General features: G+C 36.6%; 1 protein-coding gene across 1 annotated transcript in view; it reads left to right on the top strand.

Annotated features, from left to right (window-relative positions):
• Positions 1-697: 697 nt before the first annotated feature.
• Positions 698-22790, top strand: part of EQTN (equatorin) — a 41493-nt gene continuing 19400 nt past the window's right edge. The window contains exons 1-2 of the mRNA XM_020970034.2: positions 698-870; positions 21387-21518. Coding sequence (XP_020825693.1) covers positions 795-870; positions 21387-21518 — 208 coding nt within the window. The 5' untranslated portion in view covers positions 698-794. The remainder of the gene's footprint in view (positions 871-21386; positions 21519-22790) is intronic.

The following is a 22790-nucleotide window of genomic DNA, read 5'->3' as shown; positions in this document are numbered from 1 at the left end:
CATCTCTTAGAAGGAAAAATTTTTTCCCATCCTTCAAGGCTCAACACACATGTCATTAAGTCTGGCCTTATGAATGAAAAAATAGAACATTTATTGTTTATTATGTACAAACAAATGTGACACTGGGCAAGTCACTTAACCCTATCTGCCTCAGTTGTGTCATCTGTAAAATGAGCTGGAAAAGAAAATGGCACTCTAGTATCTTTGCCAAGAAAATCCTAAATGGGATTTTCAAATCCAAAAGTCAAAAATGACTGAAATGACTGAACAACAACAACAAAATAGGACTAAGTAGCTTTAAAATTCCAACAAATTTATCCAATATTTTTTTTCCTGAAGGAAAAGTAGCATCATGTACATGAATGAGACTCTTCTTAAGCATAAACCTATCATTTCTGATTATTTTAAAAAGATAATAATTTTGATTGTCATTACTTCAAAAGATATACAGAACTAAAAAGATTTTAAAACTGGAAAGCAAATATTTTGAATTCATTATTATTAATGTTTTCAACGAAAAGGCTGAAATAGATTTTTTATTCAAATATGTTCCTTCTTGTTAATTCAAATATATTATGTCCCAAACATCATTTTGTGAAATTAATTTAAAAAAAAAGAAACCACTGAATGTAAAATATTCTTCCGATTGACTCAAACTCATCTCATTCTACATTCTAACTTCCATTGAGTGGTGATGTCACAATGTTCTGGCTGGGTAATGGGATGCTTTGAGAAATAGAAAGAAAGCTCTAGGCAGATCCAAGAGAATTACCAGATAAGTCATAATTTTCCCTATGAATTTCTTTTTGATCATTTTTTTATTTGGACTTTCTCCCCCAGGGATTAGCAAAAAGTTCAGCAGTTTAATAGGTGAGTTATGATTCGGGTCAAATCTTCTACGGTAATAGTAGAGAAGAAAGATGAGTAACTAGCTCTATTTTCTGAGGTGGGACAGTACAGTAGAAAGAACACTGACCCTGAAGTAGGAGGACCTTGACTCCAAACCCCGCTCTGTGTGAATTTAGCCAAGTCACATTATCTCCCCAGGGCCTCACCCATAAAATGAGGAGATGAACTAAAGGGCCAGTCAGGTCCTTTCTAGCTCTAGATCATTACCCTATAATGTGAGAGAGTTTCTACTTTTAATTCATTTGCTGGGGGACAGGGGAAAGTTTGGCTTTTTTCTTTTTCAGTTACAAGCATTTTACTTCACCAAGGTAAAGAAACAAGAGGATTACTTAAAAATAGAAGGTGGTAAGAACATATGGAAATGAGTCTTTTGAGTCAAGACTGCTTTTTTATTTGCAAGCTAGGCAGAACTAACATAAAGAAACTTAATAGAAACTTTCAGCAGTGATCCTTCTTGCATGCTGACAGATTGAAGTAAGACTGAGAAATAACTGTTACTTTCTTTTTAACTCTGAGTAGATGTAGTTCATTGGGTTGGCCATAAGTGTTTACCAGAGTTGTTCTAGAATAGCCTGTTGCCAAGCATATAAACACAGCCCTTGTGTAGCGTAATACAATTGATAAAGCATAAGATCCAATTCATTAAACAAATGAGAAGACTTGATAGCAAGTAAATTCCCAAGATTCAAACCCAGGTCTTTCAACTCCAAATCCAGTGTGTTTCTACTATGCCATCCTGCCTCACCAGAAGAAACAGGTGAAACACCCATCATCCCCTAACACCCTGGCCTATGGGAGACCTTGTTTTAATTATTGCTCCTTTGACACAGGAGCTGTCATCCTGTACTTGGGCTTCCTAGGGATAGGAAGGTGAGTGAAGGAAGAGAAGAAGAAAAAAGAGAGCAGGAAAGAGGAGAAAGTAGGAAAAAGGAAAATTAAGAAGGGCTTTCAAGAACACAAAGGACATCTAATAATGTATTTTCTTCTTTTTTAGTACCTGGTAAAACATTTCAAAGAATGTCCAATAATTATATACCCCCAACCACGTGCTTTGCCTAGTGTATGATATGAACAATAACAACAAAAGATTTGCTTTTCACAAAGTGTTATTGTCTGGTACCAATTAAATGTTTTATTTTGTAGGTGCACATAGAAAGTCTGTACTTGTGTACCTAATTTTAGCTTTTGGTCTTAAAGTTAACTTGTCCTCTAAAAAATAATTGTTTGATTAGCCCACTAATTTTAGCAATGACTTCTCCAACAATATGTTGAACAAGATGCTTTCTTTTAGTTGTTCAGTCATTTTTCAGTTGTGTCCAACTCTTCATTATCTCATTTGGGGTTTTCTTGGCAAAGATATTGGAGCAGTTGGCCATTTCCTTCTCCAGCTTTTATAGATGAGGAAACTGAGTTAAGTGAACTGTCCAGGGTCATGCAGCTAGTGTCTGAGTCCAGATTTGAACTTAGGTCTGTCTGACTCCAGGCCAGGCACTCTATCCACTGTACCACCTAGCTGCTATTTTTAGTTGATCTATACTTACTTGCTAATATTATTATCAGATGACTCTGAGCCATTAGATGATGTGGAAAAATATCAAATGTTTGGCCTCCATGGAACATTTTAGTAGAGCATTTTAGGAAGCCATTTTTGCTCAAAATTAACTATGACAATAGAAAGTAGGAAGTTCTTTGGATCAGGTAACAATGAATCATTGAATTAAGGAGGTAAATCTATATATAAATGGACAATTGCACCATTAGTTGTTTTTACTATTTACCAAGAGGTGATAAACGTGCTTCATCAGTAGTCTTCTGGAGTTGTGATTGGTCATTGCAGACTTTCAAAGTTGTTCTTTATAATATTATGGTCATCATATAAATAGTTCTGCTGGTCTTGCTCACTTCATTCTTCATCAGTTTATTCAAGTTTTCCAAAGTTTCTCTAAATCTATACATTTTGTAATTTCACATGGTGTAATAATATTCTATTATGTTTGTTTAACATATGTTTAGCCACACCCAAAAAATGGGCAACCACTGTTTTCAGTTTTTTGCTACTAAGAGTTGCTATAAATATTTTATACACATGGCTCCTTTCTCTCTGTCTTACTTCTTTTGCCTAACAGTGGATCAAAGATCACTTTTAATCTTCTCTCAACCTTCTTTGGTCAATAATTCATCCCTATCCATAGTTGTAAAATGTATTTTCTTCCTTGCTACTCTAATTTTCTCATGCTGTGATCTTTCACATGTAGGTCATACATCCATTTGGATGTGCTGAGATGTTGATATAAGCCTAATTTCTCCCAGAATTCTTTCTAATTTTCTTATCCCTTTTTGTCAGGCAGTGAGGCCTTGACCCTGATTTCAGTTGTTCTTGGATCTTATCTACCTGATCTATTCCACTAAATAACTTTTCTGTTTTATGGTTCCAAATAATACTGATTTTTTACTTGTCATCTGGCACTACTAAGACCCATTCTTCCTACTACAACCACCCCTCTCGTTATTTCTCTTGAGATTCACATTCTTTTGTTCCTCCAGATGAATTTTTTTTTTATCATTTGTTCCATTTCTAAAAGTAATTCTTCGGTATTTCATTGGTATAGCAGCAAATTTGTCAATTAATTTAGGAAGCAACAACTCAAAAAACCTGATAAGAATAATAATTTATAGCTCAGAAATCTTCTGTTCTTATTGATCAATCTTTTGAAGAGTCAGGGAATCATAGTATCAAAGCTTTAGTGCTGGTAGGGATCTTAGAAGTCATCTAATGTTCAACCTCTTCATTTTAAATATGAAGAAACTGAGGCATAGAAAGTAGAAATGTCTTGCCCAAGGTCACAAAAATAGTAACTGAAAGAGTCAGAGGATAAGAATTTCTAATATTTCTAATTGAAAACATCTTTTCTTCCTCTGGACAAACTATATAACTGCTTTTCATTTTTTATGCATTCTAAATTATGGAAAATTTAAGCTTCAAAATTAGATGTGTATGTTATTCTCATGCACTGAGTTTTAATTTTAAAATAGTAATCTGGGTCCTAATATAAAATTTTAAAATATTTTATTTTAACCTTCTCTAAATTTAAATTTAACAAAAATTTAGATTCTTAAGAATAAAAAAATCAAAGAATTTTGGAGTTGGAAAGGATTTTAGAGACCATCTTATTTTTCAGATGAGAAAACTGAGCACTGAGAGGTGAAATTGTTTGCCCCAAGTCATACAGCTAACTAGTAGCAGATCTAGGATTAGAGCTACAACTACTGCCTTCCCGGTGATTCCCATCCCTTAGTCAAGGGCTCTTTCACTCCATCAGCTGATTCTCTACAAGTGACATTCAATTCAAATAATATTTGTTAAACACATGCTGAATTCAGAGTGGTAAACCAGAGGCTAGGACAGAATTTAGCTAAGATATAATCACTGTCCTCGACAAGTGTACATTCTAGTATCAGGATAGAACATATACACAAATAATTATGGCATATAGCATGTGATAAAAGTATAAACACATGTAAAGCCAAATTTTATTTTTATTAATGAATGGTTTTTTTACACAGTCATTTCCCCACATAGCACCCTCCCCTACTGAATAAGATAAAAAAAAAGTTCAGCACAACTGACCAACAAAATAACCATGTCTACCTGCAAATGAAACATTCTACTGCCATAGTCCCTCACCTATATGGGGAAAGATAGAATTGCCATTAATTTTTTTCTAGGAACAAGATTGCTTCTTGCAATTATTCTGAATTTGATCCCCTTTAGTGTTGTTTTCATTTACATTATTGTAATAATTATGTACATTGTTCCTTTGATTCTACTTACTTCACTTCACAAGTTTATATAAATCTTCCAAAGAATCTCTCAATCCCTCATTGTCATCATTTCTTACTGAATGATAATATTCTATTACATTGAAGTATCAAAATTTGTATAGTCATCTCTCAGTTGTTGAGCACCCATTAAGATTCTGGTTGTATTCAAAACCATTTTTTATACGAGATCTGAGGGGAAAAGTTGTTATTGACAATAAAGTGATAATTACAGAAAAGAATTAAAGCCAGCTATCATAATGATGATGTAAAGTGAATTCATAATAAATGTTGGATGAATGGAATGGAATCTGAGATTATGACAGGTTGTCCTCTGAGCAAAGTTGTCTTTACACTATATTCCTTATTAGGTTGCTTCTTTATTTTAAGTAGTGGTGTTCATCAAAGTGCATTCTTGAATGTTGCATTATCTTTTCATTTATGCTTTCAATTCCTTGTTATTTTATAACCAAATCTAGGAATTAGGGAAGCCTAATTATTATATAAATAATACACAAAATCAATTTGCTCCTTGTCCATTCCTTCCCTTTGAGATTTTTTAGAGGAACTTGTTTTTTTATGAGAGGAAGTGGATTAATATAAGAAATATTTTTCATTATTAATCCTCACTTTTGCAAAATGTAATAATAATGATAGTTGAAAGTTATACATGGTGCCACAAAGGGTTTAATGGCTTAAGACTTCACTAAAATTTTAGGGATATCTTTTATAGGGCTTTAAAGTTTTTCTTTTCTTTCAGCCAAAAACAAGGTTTATTAGAACATCCTGTCATATTGGGCAGACTCTTAAGGAGTCTGAACATTAGTGAGCTATTGGCTAGATTTTAAGACTCTGAGCAGTGGCTAGATTTTAAGAATCTAAGCACCTTAATGGAGACAAAATGTACTATGGGAGGGATCTAGGAGTGGCCAAGTAGTCTGAGATAATAGAATTCCAAGGACCTGGACCACAAGGCCAAGGGAGAATGGAGCCTAGATAGGATTAAATGTGGAAAGTGGCCTGGGGCCATAGGGCAGCCCACAATGAAAGGCCAGTTGATGAGATTATAGCCTCAGGGGAATACCAGAGATTTGGCCATGTGGGCAAGTCCGGGGTTTTTCCTTTTTGGGGTCTACATCCCAACCTCATCATTTCCCCCTCAAACAAATGGGACCCAAATTCTTTTGGGATAAGGGGTGAAGGTTTCTGCTTCTGAAACTGCTTCCTGCTGGCAAGGGGTGTAGAGCTGTCCCTGCCACAAGGGGATCCCAAAGAGGAGGTTGACTGGAACCAAGCACAGACTGCATCCAGGGAATGATGGGGGGGACATTGGCTGGTGTCTGCTGTTTGCTACCAACCGTAGATGAATGGCCTGTAGTCTGGAAGACAAAATCTGACAGAAAAGACTGCAGAGCCCAGATGTGACAGGATAAAACATCCTTAGCTCTGTTTGGATTCAGATAATTCAGTTTTCCAACCATGCAGTATCAAATCCACCTCATAGCCAGAGTCAGGAATAGCCAGGTGGGTATTTTCTTTTCTTTTCTTATATAAATTTATTTATTTTTAGTTTTCAACGTTTGCTTCCACAAGATTTTGAGTTCCAAATTTTCACCCCATCTCACCCCTCCCCCACCCCAAGATGGCATGCATTCTGAATACCCCTTCCCCTAGTTGCCCTCTCTTCTATCTCTCTCCCCCCTTCTCTTATCCCCTCCCCCTTCTGTTTTCCTGTAGGGCAGGATAGATTTCTGTACCCCATTTCCTATATTTCTTATTTCCCAGTTGCATGTGAAAACTTTTTTTTTAAACATATGTTTTTAAAACTTTAGGTTCCAAATTTTCTCCCTTCCTCCCTCCCCACCCACCTTCACTGAAAAGTCAAGCAACTCAATATAGGTTATACACATGCAGTTATGCAAAACACTTCCATAGTAGACATGTTGTGAAAAACTAACTCTATTTCCCTTAATCCTATCCTGCCCCTCCCATTTATTCTATTCTTTCTTTGACCCTGTCTCTCCTCAGAAGTGTTTGCTTCTGATTACCCCCTTTCCCAATCTGCCCTCTTCTCTATCAACCCCCTGCTCTCTTGTCCCCTTCCCCACCTATTTTCCTGTAAGGTAAGACAGATTTCTGTGCCCAACTGAATGTGTATGTTATTGCCTCCTTAAGCCAAATCCTATGAGAATAAGTTTCATTCATTCCCCCTCACCTTCCCCCGTTTCCCCTCCACTGTAACAGCCTTTTCTTTTCTGTTTTTTTGTGAGATAATTTACCCTGTTCTACCTCTCCCTTTTTTCTTCTCCTAGTACAATCTTCTCTCATCCCTTAATTTTATTCTCCAGATATAACCCTTAATCTCCAACTCACTCTTTGCCCTCTATCTATCTATCTGTCTATCTGTCTGTCTGTCTGTCTGCTAATCTATCTATCTATCTATCTATCTATCTATCTATCTATCTATCTATCTATCTACATACATATAATTTCCCCCCCTCCAACTACCCTAATACTGAGAAAGGTCTCATGAGTTATAAATATCATCTTTCCATGCAGGAATGTGAACAGTTCAACCTTACTAAGTCTCTTATGATTTCTCTTGTTTACCTCTTCATGTTCCACTTGAGTCTGTTTGAAAGTCAAATTTTCTATTCAGCTCTGGTCTTTCCATCAAGAATACTTGAAAGTCCTCTATTTCACTGAATGACCTTTTTTTCCCCTGAAGGATTATTCTCAGTTTTGCTGGGTAGGTGATTCTTGGTTGTAACCCCATCTCCTTTGCCCTCTGGAATATTATATTCCATGCCCTGCAGTCCTTTAATGTAGAAGCTGCTAAATCTTGTGTTATCCTGATTGTGTTTCCACAATACTTGAATTGTTTCTTTCTGGCAGCTTATAATATTTTCTACTTGACCTGGGAACTCTGGAATTTGGCTACAATATGCCTAGGAGTTTTCCTTTGGGGATCTCTTTCAGGAGGAGATCTGTGGATTCTTTCAATTTCTATTTTGCCCTCTGGTTCTAAAATATCAGGGCAGTTTTCCTTGATAATTTCTTGAAAGATGATGTCTAGGCTCTTTTTTTGATCATGGCCTTCAGATAGTCCAATAATTTTTAAGTTATCTGTCCTGGATCTATTTTCGAGGTCAGTTTTTTTTCCAATGAGATATTTCACATTATTTTCTAATTTTTCATTCTTTTGGATTTGTTTTATAGTGTCTTGATTTCTCATAAAGTCACTGTCTTCCAATTGCTCTATTCTAATTTTTAAGGAAGTATTTTCTTCAGTAATCTTTTGGACTTCCTTTTCCATTTGGCCAATTTTTCTTTTTAAGGCATTCTTCTCCTCATTGGTTTTTTGGACCTCTTTTGCCATTTGGGTTAGGCTATTTTTTAAGGTGTTATTTTCTTCAGTATTTTTGTGGGTCTCCTTTAGCAAGCTGTTGACTTGTTTTTCATGATTTTCTTGCATCACTTTCATTTCTCTTCCCAGTTTTTCCTCCACTTCTCTTACTTGCTCCTCAAAATCCCTTTTGAGCTCTTCCAAGACCTGGGACTGATTCATATTTTTCTTGGAGGCTTTGGATGTAGGAGCTTTGACTTTGTTGTCTTCTTCTGGTTGTATATTTTGATCTTCTTTGTCACCAAAGTAAGATAATATAGTCTGACTCTTTTTGCGGTGCTTGCTCATGATCCCAGCCAATTACTTGAGTTTTAAACTCTTTGTTAAGGTAAGAGTCTGCTTCCAATGTGGAGAATGTACTGTCCCAAGCTTTGGGGGTTTATACAGCTGTTTTCAGAGATACTTGTAGGGCCCTGTAAATTTTCAGTTCTTCCAAGGTGGTATGATAAGGGGCGAGGTGTTTACTCCTTTCCTGGCCTGTGCTCTGGTCTGTTAGTGACCACAAGCACTCCTTTCTGTCCTGGAATTATGAAGAAGGTTTTCTCTCCACTGTCACCACGAGCTACACCATGCCAGCACTCCTCCTTGCCCCAGGACCTCCACCCAGAACTGTGACCCAGATCCAATCATGGGCAAAGCAAGAGATTCCTGCCTCAGCACTGGAGAGATCTATGCAATCTCCCTCTGATCAGCCACTTGATTCCCCCTCAGTCTGTGGGCCGGAAGCTCAGGATGCAGCCACCGCCCCGGTGCCCATGCTCTGCTCGCTGCGCTCTGGATCTGGCTCTGACCTAGCTCCTCTCTCAGCACCTCAGAAACAGACTTTTCCCACTGACTTTCTAAGTTGTCTTTGGTGTTTGTGGGTTGAGAGGTGTGGAAGCGGCCACAGCTGCCTGAGATTCAGTCCTCTGAGGCCTGCTTCAGGTTCACTGTGACCTGTGCGCCCATACCACACTGTGCTCCTCTACCTAGACATTACGATATACCTTTCTGATCAATCATGTAGGTTGTCTTGGGCTGGAAATTTGCTTCACTCTGTCCTTTTGTGGGTTTTGTTGCTTTAGAATTTGTTTAGAGCCATTTTTTGGAGATATTTGGAGGGGTTTCGGGGAGAGCTCAAGCAAGTCACTGCTTTCACTCCACCATCTTGGCTCCGCCTGTCCCAGGTGGGTATTTTCAAAGGATTATAATGGGGAAACTGAGCCAGGAAGATCCCTCCTTAGACTGAGGCTAAAATTGTCCTCTCAGCTTTTCCCAATGCGGACTTCCCACCAGTATCACATTCTCTCTGAGTAGCTTGTGGCATTTCTCTCAGATGGTGGGTTATTGATGGATTATGATTCAAGACAATTCAAAATAAAATCCTAGGAGCATTTACCTCAAACATCAAGTTTCATTAATCACAGTTTAGGAAAAACTTTTTCAGGATTTACATCTCAAACTTAAATTTGTCTGGTATAAAAAGCTAATCATTAGAGATTTCTATACACTTGTAAATTCTCAGCAAGCTATAACCCAAACAAGCTTTTTGGCTAGTTTACACATCAAAACAATAACCAACAATAGCCAAATTATTTCAACGGTAACCAAATTATGAAAAGTTGCTTGACATAACTGATACAAAAAGTTTACCAATTTGAAAGTTGAAACAAACCCATTACCAATCAGGTGACTTCAATTTTGTCAAATTCATTCCCAATTACTTTATACAGAGAATCAACATCTCATCATTAACAGTTAAAATTACAAATTTGAAAGAGTGTGCTTACCCAAATTCAGAGCCTAGCTTCATTATCTTGAGCAGTATGTGCTGAACCTGGGTGATGTTTTCAGGCAAAGGTTGCCCTAGGGCCCAAGGCCATTGCCAAGGGGGCCTACTCTGTAGCTGCTGCCCCTCCTCCTTCCTTCCTTTCCCAAGTGGGGGAGGGCAAAATCAAGGGTGAAGGGTAAAGGGTGAAACTCTCTTCTTCTATGAGAGGAATTAACAATACCCTCTTAACTTAAGGGAAGGGAGTGACCAGGGTTGTAAGGAAGTGTTTCGAAACTCCTTAATGATCAATAACAAAATCTTTAGAATCTGCCAAGATATTTTTAGCTGTTCTAACTTTTCCCTGTAACCTCCATGAAGGAGGATTCAGGAATGTAGAGGGAAGTAAGTAAGCCTCAAGGAACCAAAAAGCAGCTGCAGTTTTTCCCAATTCCCTAGTGCCAAGGGAATTAACAGAATTGGGCATACACTTCCAGATAGGTGTCCATCCTTGTCCTCTATGCTGTGGAAGGTCCAATCCAGTGGACCAAGAGCCTGAGAGCATCAGGCCGAGTTCAAAGTTGGTGGGGGGGAGGGCTTATGTACATTTGAGTCTTGGCTAGAGAAGAACTTGAGGTTAAGCAGTTTCCCTGTATGGGGCACCAAAATGAGGCAGTTTAGGGGTTCAGGGGTACTGGGACCCCAAAATCACAACATGTGGATCCTGCCTGAAAGAATTTGACCCAAGCGTTCTTTCAGCCCAAAACAAGGTTTATTAGAACATCCATCATATTGGGCAGACTCTTAAGGGGTCTGAACATTAGTGAGCTATTGCCTAGATTGTAAGAATTTAAGCCTTTGGCTAGATTATAAGAATTGAAGCCTGTTTTAAAGTTTTAAAAAGACACTTTAAGGATATGATTACATTTGATGATTATGATATCCTTATAAGGTAGGTAGCAAAAGTAATATTACTCCCAACTTTCAAATAAACTAATATTCAAAGAAATGGAGAGATTTTTCCAAGGTCATTTGGAATTAAACCAGGTCCTTTGACTCCAAATCTGATGCACTTTTATACTGCACCACAATATATCAAATTATTCAACATGACTGAAAAGAGGCAGTGAGATGGCACAGTAGATATAGCACTGGACCAGGGTCAGGAAAACCTGATTTCTGATGTGGTTTCAGACACTTACTACTTATGTGATATTGGGCAATTAATTTGCCTGTCTTAGTTTCCTCAAATGTAAAATGGGGATAATAATAGCACCTACCCCCAGGATTGTTGGGAAAATCAAATGAGATAATATTTGTAAAGCACTAAACATAGTGCCTGGTGCATAGTAGGTGCTTAATAAATGCTTGTTTCCTTCTTCAATGCAGACTAATTATTATATGTTTACCATGTGTCAGACATTGGGTTAAGGATTAAGAATGTGAAAACAAAAACAGTTAAGTCCTGCTCTCAAGAAGCTTATTAAAATTCCCTAGGGATCACCGTTAATTGGAAACTATGAATTTTATTTTAATACTAAAATATTATTGATGTGTTAGAATATTAACATTGATGTCATTGCTTGGCAAAGTATCATTTTGATTGCCACTTGGCAAAAGTGGCAGAGACACACTTTTAAATGATTTTTAGTATGCTTTAGTTCTTTCCATTGACATTGTTGTAGTTACTGTGTATATTGTTTCCTTGGCTCTGCTTACTTCATTCTTTGTCAATTTATATAGATGTATACATGCTTCTCTGTATTCATCACACATAAAAATTCTTATAGCACAATAATATTTCATTATATTCATGTACCATAATTTGTTTAGCCATTCCCCAGTTAATGGGTATCTACTTTGTTTCTGATTCTTTACTATTGCAGTACGTATGTACACTTGCCTAAAAGACTATTTTATGGAGAATTCACACAAGGCAAATGCTCACATGGTGGTTAGAAGAAGCAATACAATTCCCCAATTGCTAAATGGTCAAAGGATTTGAACAGGCAGTTTTCAGAGGAAGATACTAAAGCTATCTATAGTCATATGAAAAAATGTTCTAAATCACTATTGATTACAGAAATGCAAATCAAAACGACTCTGAGGTAGCACATCACACCTATCAGATTGGCTTAACATGACAAAACAGGACAATGATAAATGTTGGAGAAGCTGTGGGAAAATTCGAACACTAATGCATTGTTGATAGAGTTGTGACATGATCCAACCATTTTGCAGAGCAATTTGGAACTATGCCCAAAGGTCTATAAAATTGTGTATACCCTTTGACCCAGCAATAGCACCACTATGTTTATATCCCAAAGAGATCATAAAAACGGGAAAAGGACCCACTTTACAAAAATATTTATAGCAGCTCTTTTTGTGGTGGTAAAGAATTGGAAATTGAGGGGATACTCATCAATTGGGAGATGGCTGATCAAGTTGTGGTGTATGAATGTAATGGAATACTATTGTGCTGTAAGAAATGATGAGCAGGCAGGATTAGGATTTCCTAATGCTGAGGCATCTTTGCATCCTTGGTATAAACCTCACTTGAACATAATGAAAAATGTATTGGATAAGTTGCTGTAGTCTCTTTGAAAGGATTTTGTTCAATATTTTTGAGTTCATGAATGATATTGGTCTATAGTTTCCTTCTGTATGTTATCTTTCCCTCATTTAGGTATTTAGGACTACATTTGTCTCAGAAAATGATTCTGATAGGGTGATTTCTTTCTCAAATTTTGGAAATTATTTGTGAACTATAGGTCCTGAATGTTCTTTAAAAGTCTGATAGAATTCTCCTGTGAATCCCTCAAGATTTTTCTTTGGTGGTTTGTTACAGCCAGATTTATTTCCTTTTCTGAGATTGGGTTATATAAGATCTTTATCTGGTCTTCTGATAGTTTGGGTATTTTATGTTTTTGGAGGTATTCTATTTCTTTTTTGTTCTCAGTGTTGTTGGCATATAATTTGCATAATATGTACTGATTTATTCTTTTTATTTCTTCTAGTTTTGTTGTGATTTCACCTTGCTTATTTGCTATCTTATTTATTTGGTTCTCTGCTATCTTTGACCAAAGTAACTAAGTGTTTATCATTTTATTAGCCTTTTCAAAGAACTTTTAGTTTCATTAACCATTTATGTGGGGTTTTTGTTTCCAATTTATTTACTTCCCATCTAATATTCATATCTTCTCTTTTGTTCTTATTTTAGATTTGTTTATTTGTTGGTTTTTAGGTGTAAAAATTAATACTTAGTTCATTGATTCTTATTTTTCTATTTTGTTAATGTATGGATGTATATATGTATATATCTATATACTGCTTTAGCTGCATCCCAGAAATATTGGTGTGTTGTTTCATCATTATAATTTTTATATAGTTATTAATTGTACAAGCATAAGGAGTATAGTAAAGTACAGCAGTGGGCCCCACATGTGTAGAGAAGCTCACAAGTGACAGTGGGGCTATTGTGTGGTTTGAAGGGAGGTAGAATATTCATCTCTAGACTCTTCTCTTACCATCCTTCTCCAAGGGAGATTTTCATTCTTGCCAGGAGGGGAACAGGGAAGCAGAAAAGAGAAGCAGAGGCCACTCTGTTCTCCTCGGAGACAGCTAGAAGTATATCTATCTGCTCTTTTAAATTTTCTTTAGTCTGGGGAATATGACTGGGTTCTATCTAACTCATGATCACTTTGTCGCTTTGGGGGTATAGGGAGATACCAAGCTTTGAATCCAAGGATTGACTCCTTTCTCTCCAAATACCCATTCCACAAAAATACACATAGAAATCCATTTATCCAAATCATAGCAAAACAGAAATCAGAGAATGTATACATAGGAGAATATATGTCAGACCAGGGGTGGGGAACTTGTGGCCTCAAGGTCCTCTAGGTCTTCAAGTGGGCCCTTTGGCCAAATCCAAACTTCATAGAACAAATCCCTTAATAAAAGAATTTGTTCTGTAAAACTTGGACTTAGTCAAAAGGCCACACTCAAAGACCTAGAAGGTTACATGTGGCCTTGAGGTTACAGGTTCCACACCACTGTACCAGACAACACAGGAAGAAGGCGCTCTCCCAGTGCTAATGAGGCAACTCAGCTCAACAAAGAGAATATCCTTGATCCAACCCAATTGGAAACTCCTCGAAGTCTCTAGTGCAGCAAGCTGCGAATAGGGACTTGATGGAGATTTCCCACTCCTCTCATGTCTTCCCAGAGTCCTTTCCTTCAGCAACCTGAAATTTGACCTATTTCATCTACTTTCTTGGAATTGGAAGTTGACTTAACATTCAAAGAAAACATGAAGCTTGTCCAGTCCCCAAAGAGGGGACTTTGAGAATTGAAGCTCTCTATCTCTCCCCAGCTCTTTCCCACCCCTCATGTAGGGGCCTTCATCTTCATCAATAAGGAGAGAGTCCCATACCAATGGGCTTGCAGACAGGGTTTACAATTGTTTCTGTGATTTGTTCTTATTCTTATTTATTACTTAAGGTTTCATTGTTATATCTCCATTTGGGTCTGTTTTTGGTGCCTGAGCCTGTTTTTACTTTTACTGCATTATGTTCTGTTGTTCAGTCATTTTTTAGTCATGTGAAACTTTTTGTGACCCCATTTGGACTTTTCTTGGCAGAGACATTAGAGTGGTTTGCCACTTTAAAGATGAGGAACTGAGGCAAACAGGGTTAAGTGACTTGCTCAGAGTCACACAGCTATTAAGTGTTTGAGGCCAGTTTTAAACTCACGAAGATTGGTCTTCCAGACTCCAGGCCCAGCACTGTATCCACTGTGTCACCTCATTATCCTTATGGTCTATGAAGGCTATACTAATTATTTTTTTATATGCAATATTTCTGGGCCCTAGTATAAAAGTTCCATAGGGCACTAAGAAATATGTATATTCTTTTGCTATCCCATTTAGAAGATGCCATAAGTCTTTTAACTGTAGTTTCTCCAGCAATTTGTTTAGTTTGATATTTTCTCTTTTGTTTATCTTTCTGTTAGACTTATCTGAGTCTCAGACAGGGATGTTGATGTCTCCTATCACGATTGTTATATGTCTTTATGAATTTAGTTGCTAAGACACTTTGAGTGTATAATTTCATCACTGACATGGCTTTGTTATCTATGATTTCTTTCAGCATAATATAGTCTTCTTGTTTATCTCTTTATTTTTTGAATGTTTGTTTTTGCTTTTTCAGAGAGTATGGTTGCAACTTCTGCTTTTCAGATTCACCTAATGCATAGAATTTTTTTTTCATCCCCTCAGCTTTATTTTTTGTGTATCTTTGATTTTTACCTTTGTTTCTTGTTAGCAATATTAGGGTTTTGTTTTCTTATCCAAACTGTCACTCTTTTTTCATTTTATTGATGGCTTAATCCATTCATATTTAAAGTTATGAATTAGTTTATATTTTCCTCCATCTCTAAAATTGATTTTTTAAGTTATGTTTTTCCTTCTTTTCTGTAAATATAGGGTTATGTTCCTTCAGTTACCTTACTTTAAGGTGACCCTGTTCTCCCCTAGCTTTCTTCCCCTAACCCACTCACCCCTCCACTCATTTGTTACCCCTTTTCCTTTGGGAAAATTCCTTTTTCCCTCCTGCTTTTATCTGGTTATATAATTCTTCTCCTTTCTTTTTTCCTCTCAGTTAAATAGACTCTCCTTTCCTCTCCTTTTCTTCAGCTAGTCCTGTCCATTAGTTTTTAAATTTTTACTTTTTTGCTCCTCTTCCCAAAAAGGATTTTTCATTCTCTTCATTATCCTTACTCTTCTTCTCACTCTAGACACTTATTCTCTGATTAAAACCCCCATAATTATCTCATCTCTGTCTTTTCTCTACATTCCTCCTGCAAAGGGATCCGTTGTAGGCTTTCTCCTATGTGATTTCAGCCGCTGCCTTGTAGAGCTTGCTCTGTTGATTCCCATTTTCCATTGTGCCTTACACCCAGAACCATATCAGTTATATCAGGTATCATGAAAAACATGGCAGAACCCTTACCCCACAATGTCCCTGATTATGTAACTCACCATCAGTACCCTCCTATGGTTATGTTAACTTGGTGAATGAACTATTCAGCTTTCACTGATTTAATTACAATTTGCATGCTGATGATTCTCAAATCTGCCTATCCTGCCCTAACTTCTTTTCTGACCCCTAATCTTGTATTTCCAACTCCCTTTCAGACACCTTAATCAGGATATCCAGTAAGCATATTAAACTCAATGTGTCCAAATCAACTGATTATCTTTCCTCCAAACCCTCCCCCACTCTGAACTTCCCTATTACTATAGAGGGTAACTCCATCCTTCCAGGCTGTCAAATTCCCGATGTAGGAGTCATCCTTGACTTTTTGCCATTTCTCACCTCCCATATCTACCAAGCCTACCTTTGCAACATCTCTTGAATATGCTCCTTTCTCTTCTCTGACAATGATACCACTTTGGTGCAGGCCCTTATCACCTTACACCTGGACTATTGCAATAGTCTGCTGGTGGGTCTGCCTGCTTCTAGTTTCCCTCCACTCCAATTCATTCTCCATTCAGCCACTAAAGTGATTTTCCTAAAGCACAGATACAATCATGACCTTCCCCATTATCCTACTGAATGTACTCTAGTAACTTCCTATTGTCTCCAGGATCAAATACAAATACAAATCCTCTGTTTGGCATGGCCTTCATAGCCCCCTCCTACCTTTCCAGTCTTTTCACACCTTCTCACACTTCTATCCAGTGACAATGGCCTCCTTGCTGTTTGATGAAGATATTCCATTTCTCCACTCCAGGCATTTTCTCTAACTGTTCTCTACTGCTGGAATATTCTTCCTCCTCATCCTTGCCTTCTGGCTTTTGTGGCTTGCTCCCATAATTCTTTTCTCTTTTTTGAACCACTTTCCAATAAACTTTAAGTCCTAACTAAAATTCCATCTTCTACAGGAAGCCTTTCCCAGTTTCTCTTAATTCTAACCTTCTGTCTTTTAATTATTTCCTTTTTTTCCTATATATAGCTTGTTTGTATTTATCTGCTTGTTGTCTCCCCTATTCAATTGTGAGCTTCTTGAGGATAAAGACTATCTTTTGCCATTTTTTATATTGCCAGTGTTTAGCACAGTGCTTGGCACATAGGTGCTTAATAAGCGTTTATTGATTGATTGACTAACTTTATCATCCTTTATGAGCTAGCTCGATTATCCCTTCCTTTATGAAACTTGCCTCAAGAGCAGACATAATCCTCCCCTTCTCAGATTTCTAGCATTTTATTTGCACCTCTTTTGGGCACTACATTTTGGGAAGGGTACTATCAAGCTGCAGCTTGTCTGGAGCAGGGTGACCAGAATGGTGAGGGGATTTTAAACTATGCTACTCTCAGTCTTTCTTTCTCTCTGTCTCTCTGTCTCTGTCTCTGTCTCTGTCTCTGTCCCTGTCTCTCTGTCTGTCTGTCTCTCTCTCTCTCTCTCTCTCTCTCTCTCTCTATATATATATATATATATATATGTATATATATACACACACATATGTATATATATCTCACTGTCTCTTCCCCCCTTTATATTATATATATAAAATATGTATTTTATATATTATATTATGTAGAATAGAATGTAATGCTACTTACTAGCAATGTGACTTTGATGATGTCATTTATTTTCTCTGACTTTCAGTTTCTTCAACAGTAAAATGAGGGAAACACCCCCAGAGAGTCAAAGACAGAAGAAAAGAACCTATATGTATAGAAATATTTATGTCAGTACTTTTTGATGTGTTTAAGAACTGGAAACAAAATAGGAACTCATCAATAGGATAATGGTGAAACAAATTATTGTACATGAATGCAATGAAATATTGCTACACTGTAAGAAATGTGGAAATGAGTGGATTCAGAGAAACATGGGAAAATTCATATTAATTGATGCAGATGAAGTGAGCAGAACCAGAAGAATGACTTATACATCCACTACAATAACGTAATGGAAAATGATTTTGAAAGACTTAAGAATACTGATCAATTTGGTGATCAATTATAACTTCAGAAGACTTATGATGATGTATGCTTCTATATTTTGGCAGAGAGGTGATGGAAGAAAGGTTCAAACATAGCTAATATATGGATTTGTTTTGCTTGACTATACTTATTTGTTACATAGGAGAACATTTATTTGGGGAAGGAGAGGAGGCTGAGATTTGTGGAAGAGAGCAGGGTGGATTGGTAATAGTGCTGCAAAAACAGAAGAAGAAATAAAAGAAAAGAATGTTAGTGAAACATTTTAAAATACAGATGAGGAAGTCCAGAATGGATCACAGATAAATAAGGCAATTTTGGTACTAATGTGTTAAATTTAATAGATGCTTTAAAAACTTAATGTAATAAAAGCTTATGGTTTTATATATAATCCTCTTTTTCTCTATATACAATATTCATTTTCACTAATTTCATAATATTTTTAAATTAAAGGGGAAAATAATATGAGAGGAATGAAATAAATGGCATCCTTGGTCCCTTCCACTTTTAACTCCAATAGCCCTACGATTACCTTCTTCCTTCTGCTGATCCTCCTAGTTATTGAGTAACCTTATAGTCATCCTGGATTCTTTTCTCTTCTTTGTCCCTCATATCCAATCAAATGACAAGTCTTGCCGATTCTACCTCCATAACATTTCTTGCATCCCTCCTCTTTTCTCCACTCAAAGAAACTATCAGCTATAGTCAAGCCCTTTTCCACCTCTCACCTGGAAAACTATAAGTGTTGTTTAGTCATTTCAGTCATGTCTGACTCTTCATGCCCCTATTTGGGGTTTTCTTGGCAAAGATTTGGAATGGTTTATAATTTCCTTCTCCAGCTCATTTTATAGATGAGGAAACTGAGGCAAACAAGAGTTAAGTGACTTGCCCAGGATCACACAGCTAGTAAGTGTCTGAGGCTGGATTTGAATTCAGTTCTTCCTGACTTCAGGGCTGGCACTCTGTCCAGTGCACCACCTAGCACCCCTCTTCTCTTCATTCAGAGAGACTACCAGCTGTATTTAAGGCCTTTTACATCTCTTACGTGGAAAACTATAATAGCCTCCTTATTAGCCTCCTTGTTTACAGTCTCTCTGTTTTCTAATGTTTCTCCATATAGCCGCCAAAACAATCTTTGTAAGGCACAGGTCTGGTCATGACACTGCATTGCTTACAAATCTTCAGTCACTCCTCATTGCATCTAGTTCAAAATACAAATTTTATTCTCTTTGCTATCAAGCTCCCATTTGCCTTTCTACCCTTACCTCAAACTATTTCTCTTCAGGCTTTCTACATTCTAGCTGTAGAAGATTATTTCTTAAATTAATTTCTGGCCACCATATTTTAACATAGCCTTTCCTCTGTCATGATTGGAAGGCATTCCTTTCTCCTCTCAATCTTAGAATCCTTCTTTTTTTCCTTTAAGACTCAATTCAGATGCTATCTTTTCGTAATGCCTTCTCTACTGCCCCTACTAACAAATACTTTCCTTCCTCAGATTACAATGTGTAAACATATCTGTGTATGGTCATAGGCCCCCAAAAGAATATAAAATTCTTAAGATAAGGGACTAATATACTTTGTCTTTGTACACCCATCACATAGCAGATTGCTTTGCACATAATAGGTATGTAGGTAGGTGTAAAGTCTGGGCAAGGTATACCTGCATACCTCAGTGAAACATTCGTATTGGTCAGACCCTTCCTCTCAGGGCAAGAGTAGTGGGGATACTTTCCCAGGGACTGACAACACCAAGGGGCAGGGTAGGCTCTATGCAAGTGTATGAGTAGGGGCTTAATAAATTGAATCAGTAGAATGAATAAGTGATACTTAGGTAAAAAAAAAAAATAAAGGGGAAACATGACAGATTTTTATGCATTTTTGAAGAGCCAGAATGGAAAGTTGGAGGAAGCTTAGTCATTGAGGGCAAAACTAAAGAACTAGAGAAAATCTCAACTAAATAAAAGAGAAAGCTTCCTAAAAAGTACAGCCATCCAAAAATGAAATGGACTTCTTTGGAAGTTAGGGAATCCCATTTCACTGGAGATCTTCAAGCAGAGCTTGGATTGCCATTTGTCCATAGTTCTTTTTTTTTTGTTTGTTTTGTTTTGTTTTTTAAATTTATTTTTGGCTAGGCAATGGGGTTAAGTGACTTGCCCAGGGTCACACAGCTAGTAAGTGTTATGTGTCTGAGACTGGATTTGAACTCAGGTCCTCCTGAATCCGGGGCTGGTGCTCTATCCACTGTGCCACCTAGCTGCCCCATCCGTAGCTCTTAATCAGGTATAAAAGTTGCACTAGAAGAGCTCTGGGGTCCCTACTTTCTCTGAGAACTCTATTTTGTATTACAAGTATGCATTTTTATGTGTTATTGATTCAATGGAAAAAATTCTTGGATTTGGAGTTAGAACACCTAAAGTTGGATCCTAGCTGTGCTGCTTACAATCTATGTGACCATGAGCATATTAGGTCTCAGTTTCATCATTTATAAAAAAGAACAGATGAGACTAGATGACTTACAAGGCCCTTTCTAACTCTGAATCTATTATCCTGTTAACTTGTAAGAGTCAGGGACATGTTTTATTTATCATTATATTCTCTGGCACCAAACATAGTATCTTGCATAAAAACTTAGCAGATGTTAGTAGAATAAAATAAAATGGAAAAATTACCTCTGAGATCATTTAATTGACTTATCATTAAACCTGTTTTTTAAAAAATCATGAGATTATTATGAAATGACATGCCACTGGCTTTATGGTTGTTGACATTCAGTCGTTTCAGGTGTATCTGACTTTGTGATCTCATTTGGGGTTTTCTTGGTAAAGATGTTGGGTGGTTTGCCATTTCTTTCTCCAGTTCATTTTACAGATAAGGAACTGAGGCAAATAGGGTTAAATGACTTGTCCAGGGTCACACAGCAAGTGATGCTTTATGGTGCCATAGTATAAAACATGCTTGTCAACAGCAGGAACATTTGTTTTGTTGTCTCTGAGATTCCAACTATCTCAGTGTCACGTCCCTATCTTCTATTAACTTTCTGGATACAGCTAGATGAAAGGAAATATATTGTTTCATTCCATTACTTGCTTCATGGATGAAGAGATGTCATTACACTTATCCCTTCCTTTTCCTACTTCACTACTACACAGAAGGCTTTCATTTTCATTCTTCCAATGCTATATTCTGCATATTATTTTATATGACTTTGTATCCAGAGAACTTTATAAGACCTTAATAAAGTAAGCAAAAGTAAGTTTTCATGTATAATAACAGTATAACCATAATGTATATATGGTTCTGACACAAGGATAGCCCAGAATATAATGGAAATGCAAACTCTATAAAAGACACCACTACAATATTTTCCAAAGTAAAACAAAAATGCATGTCAAAATTGTCTCACTAAAATGAGTATGTGAGGATAAAAAAATGCTTATTGTATTTAATAAAGGAATTAATGTCAGATTTCTAATAAATGGTATATTCATGTTCCTAGGTTTCCCTGAAACTATTATTTTATCAAGCCACAATGAAGATGTTAACAAAAGCACTGAAGATGATAATAGTGACATTAATGATAGTGCGAACTTTGATGTTACTGAGGGATATGACGTAGCTCCACTACAATGTACGATTTTACAATTTACTTATGTAAAGGGAAAAATTAACAGGCTTGTGCTTATAATAATTGTCTACAATGATTTGATTTTACTGTCATGTTTTATATGTTCCCAAGTATGTTAATATTCATTTTACATTTCTTTTTTATTCTGATTCATCCTGTAGTTCAATCTACTTGTTAAATAGAACTCATTTCCTACTACTATTTTTGCCTATGCAGCTTAATGAGATTATCTCTAGAAGTTCTTATTTTATTTTAATAGTTTTCTGTAGTCTTATGATTATTTGTCACCTAAAAACATCAACAACTGACAGACGTGTGGTGAGTTAACTAAGATTTGTGGTAAGATGGGTTGCAATCTGCATGAGCACAGGAATCATCCAAGTCAATGAACATGGAAGTATTGTGAGATGCTTTCCAAGTGTCCATTTAAATTCTAAGGATTTTAAAGTACAATTTATAACCAACCAACCCCCATATATTCACAGTAAGAATTCCCCTTCTATTAGGTAAATAATTTTTCTTTTTGTAAGGAGTTGTCAAAGTTTTATTGTACACTCAAGATAATAAGAAGCATCATTTCATGTGGCATTTGGTTATCTGATATTGTGATGCCCATGATAACTATCTGTAAAAAGACCATTATGAAAATAAGTGCAGCTTATGCATGAACATCTAATACAGAAGAGGAAGTCTATAAAAATTAATACATTAATACTCCAAAAATACATTACTACTCTTGACTTCTTGAAAGGAGGACATTGTGAATGTGTGTAAATATGTGTGAATGTGTGTGTATATACGTAGGTATGATGGAAAATATGGTTCAGGAGTAAAAAATGAGAAAAACTAATGTCTTGCAGATTACAAAGATGAATTATACCAAAATATTGTGAGCAATTTATTCAAGGACCTTATTTGGGTTTTTCTTGGCAAAGATACTGGAGTGGTTTGCCATTTCCTTTTCCAGCTAATTTTACAGATGAGGAAATTGAGGTAAACAGGGTTAACTGAGTTGCCCGGGGTCACACAGCTAGTAAATGTCTGAGGCAGCATTTGAACTTAGGAAGAAGAGTCTTCCTGACTCCAGGCCTGTCACTCTACTGTGTCACCTAGCTGCCCTATTATTAGGCATACAACCTATGACCTTTGTGAGGCTTTAATGAGGTAATATTCATAGAGTAATTTGCCAGCCTTAAAAGTCTATATAGATGTCGATTATTATTACTATTTAACATGCCTTGTGAATGTAATCTGTCAAAAATGAGAACTTAACTA

This window comes from Phascolarctos cinereus, unplaced genomic scaffold (assembly GCF_003287225.1).
Source record: "Phascolarctos cinereus isolate Bilbo 61053 unplaced genomic scaffold, phaCin_HiC Scaffold_4;HRSCAF=312, whole genome shotgun sequence".
In the NCBI taxonomy this organism is placed as follows: Eukaryota; Metazoa; Chordata; class Mammalia; order Diprotodontia; family Phascolarctidae; genus Phascolarctos; species Phascolarctos cinereus.
Note: the sequence above shows the minus strand (reverse complement) of the source record. Positions and strands in the feature narration are given on the sequence as shown.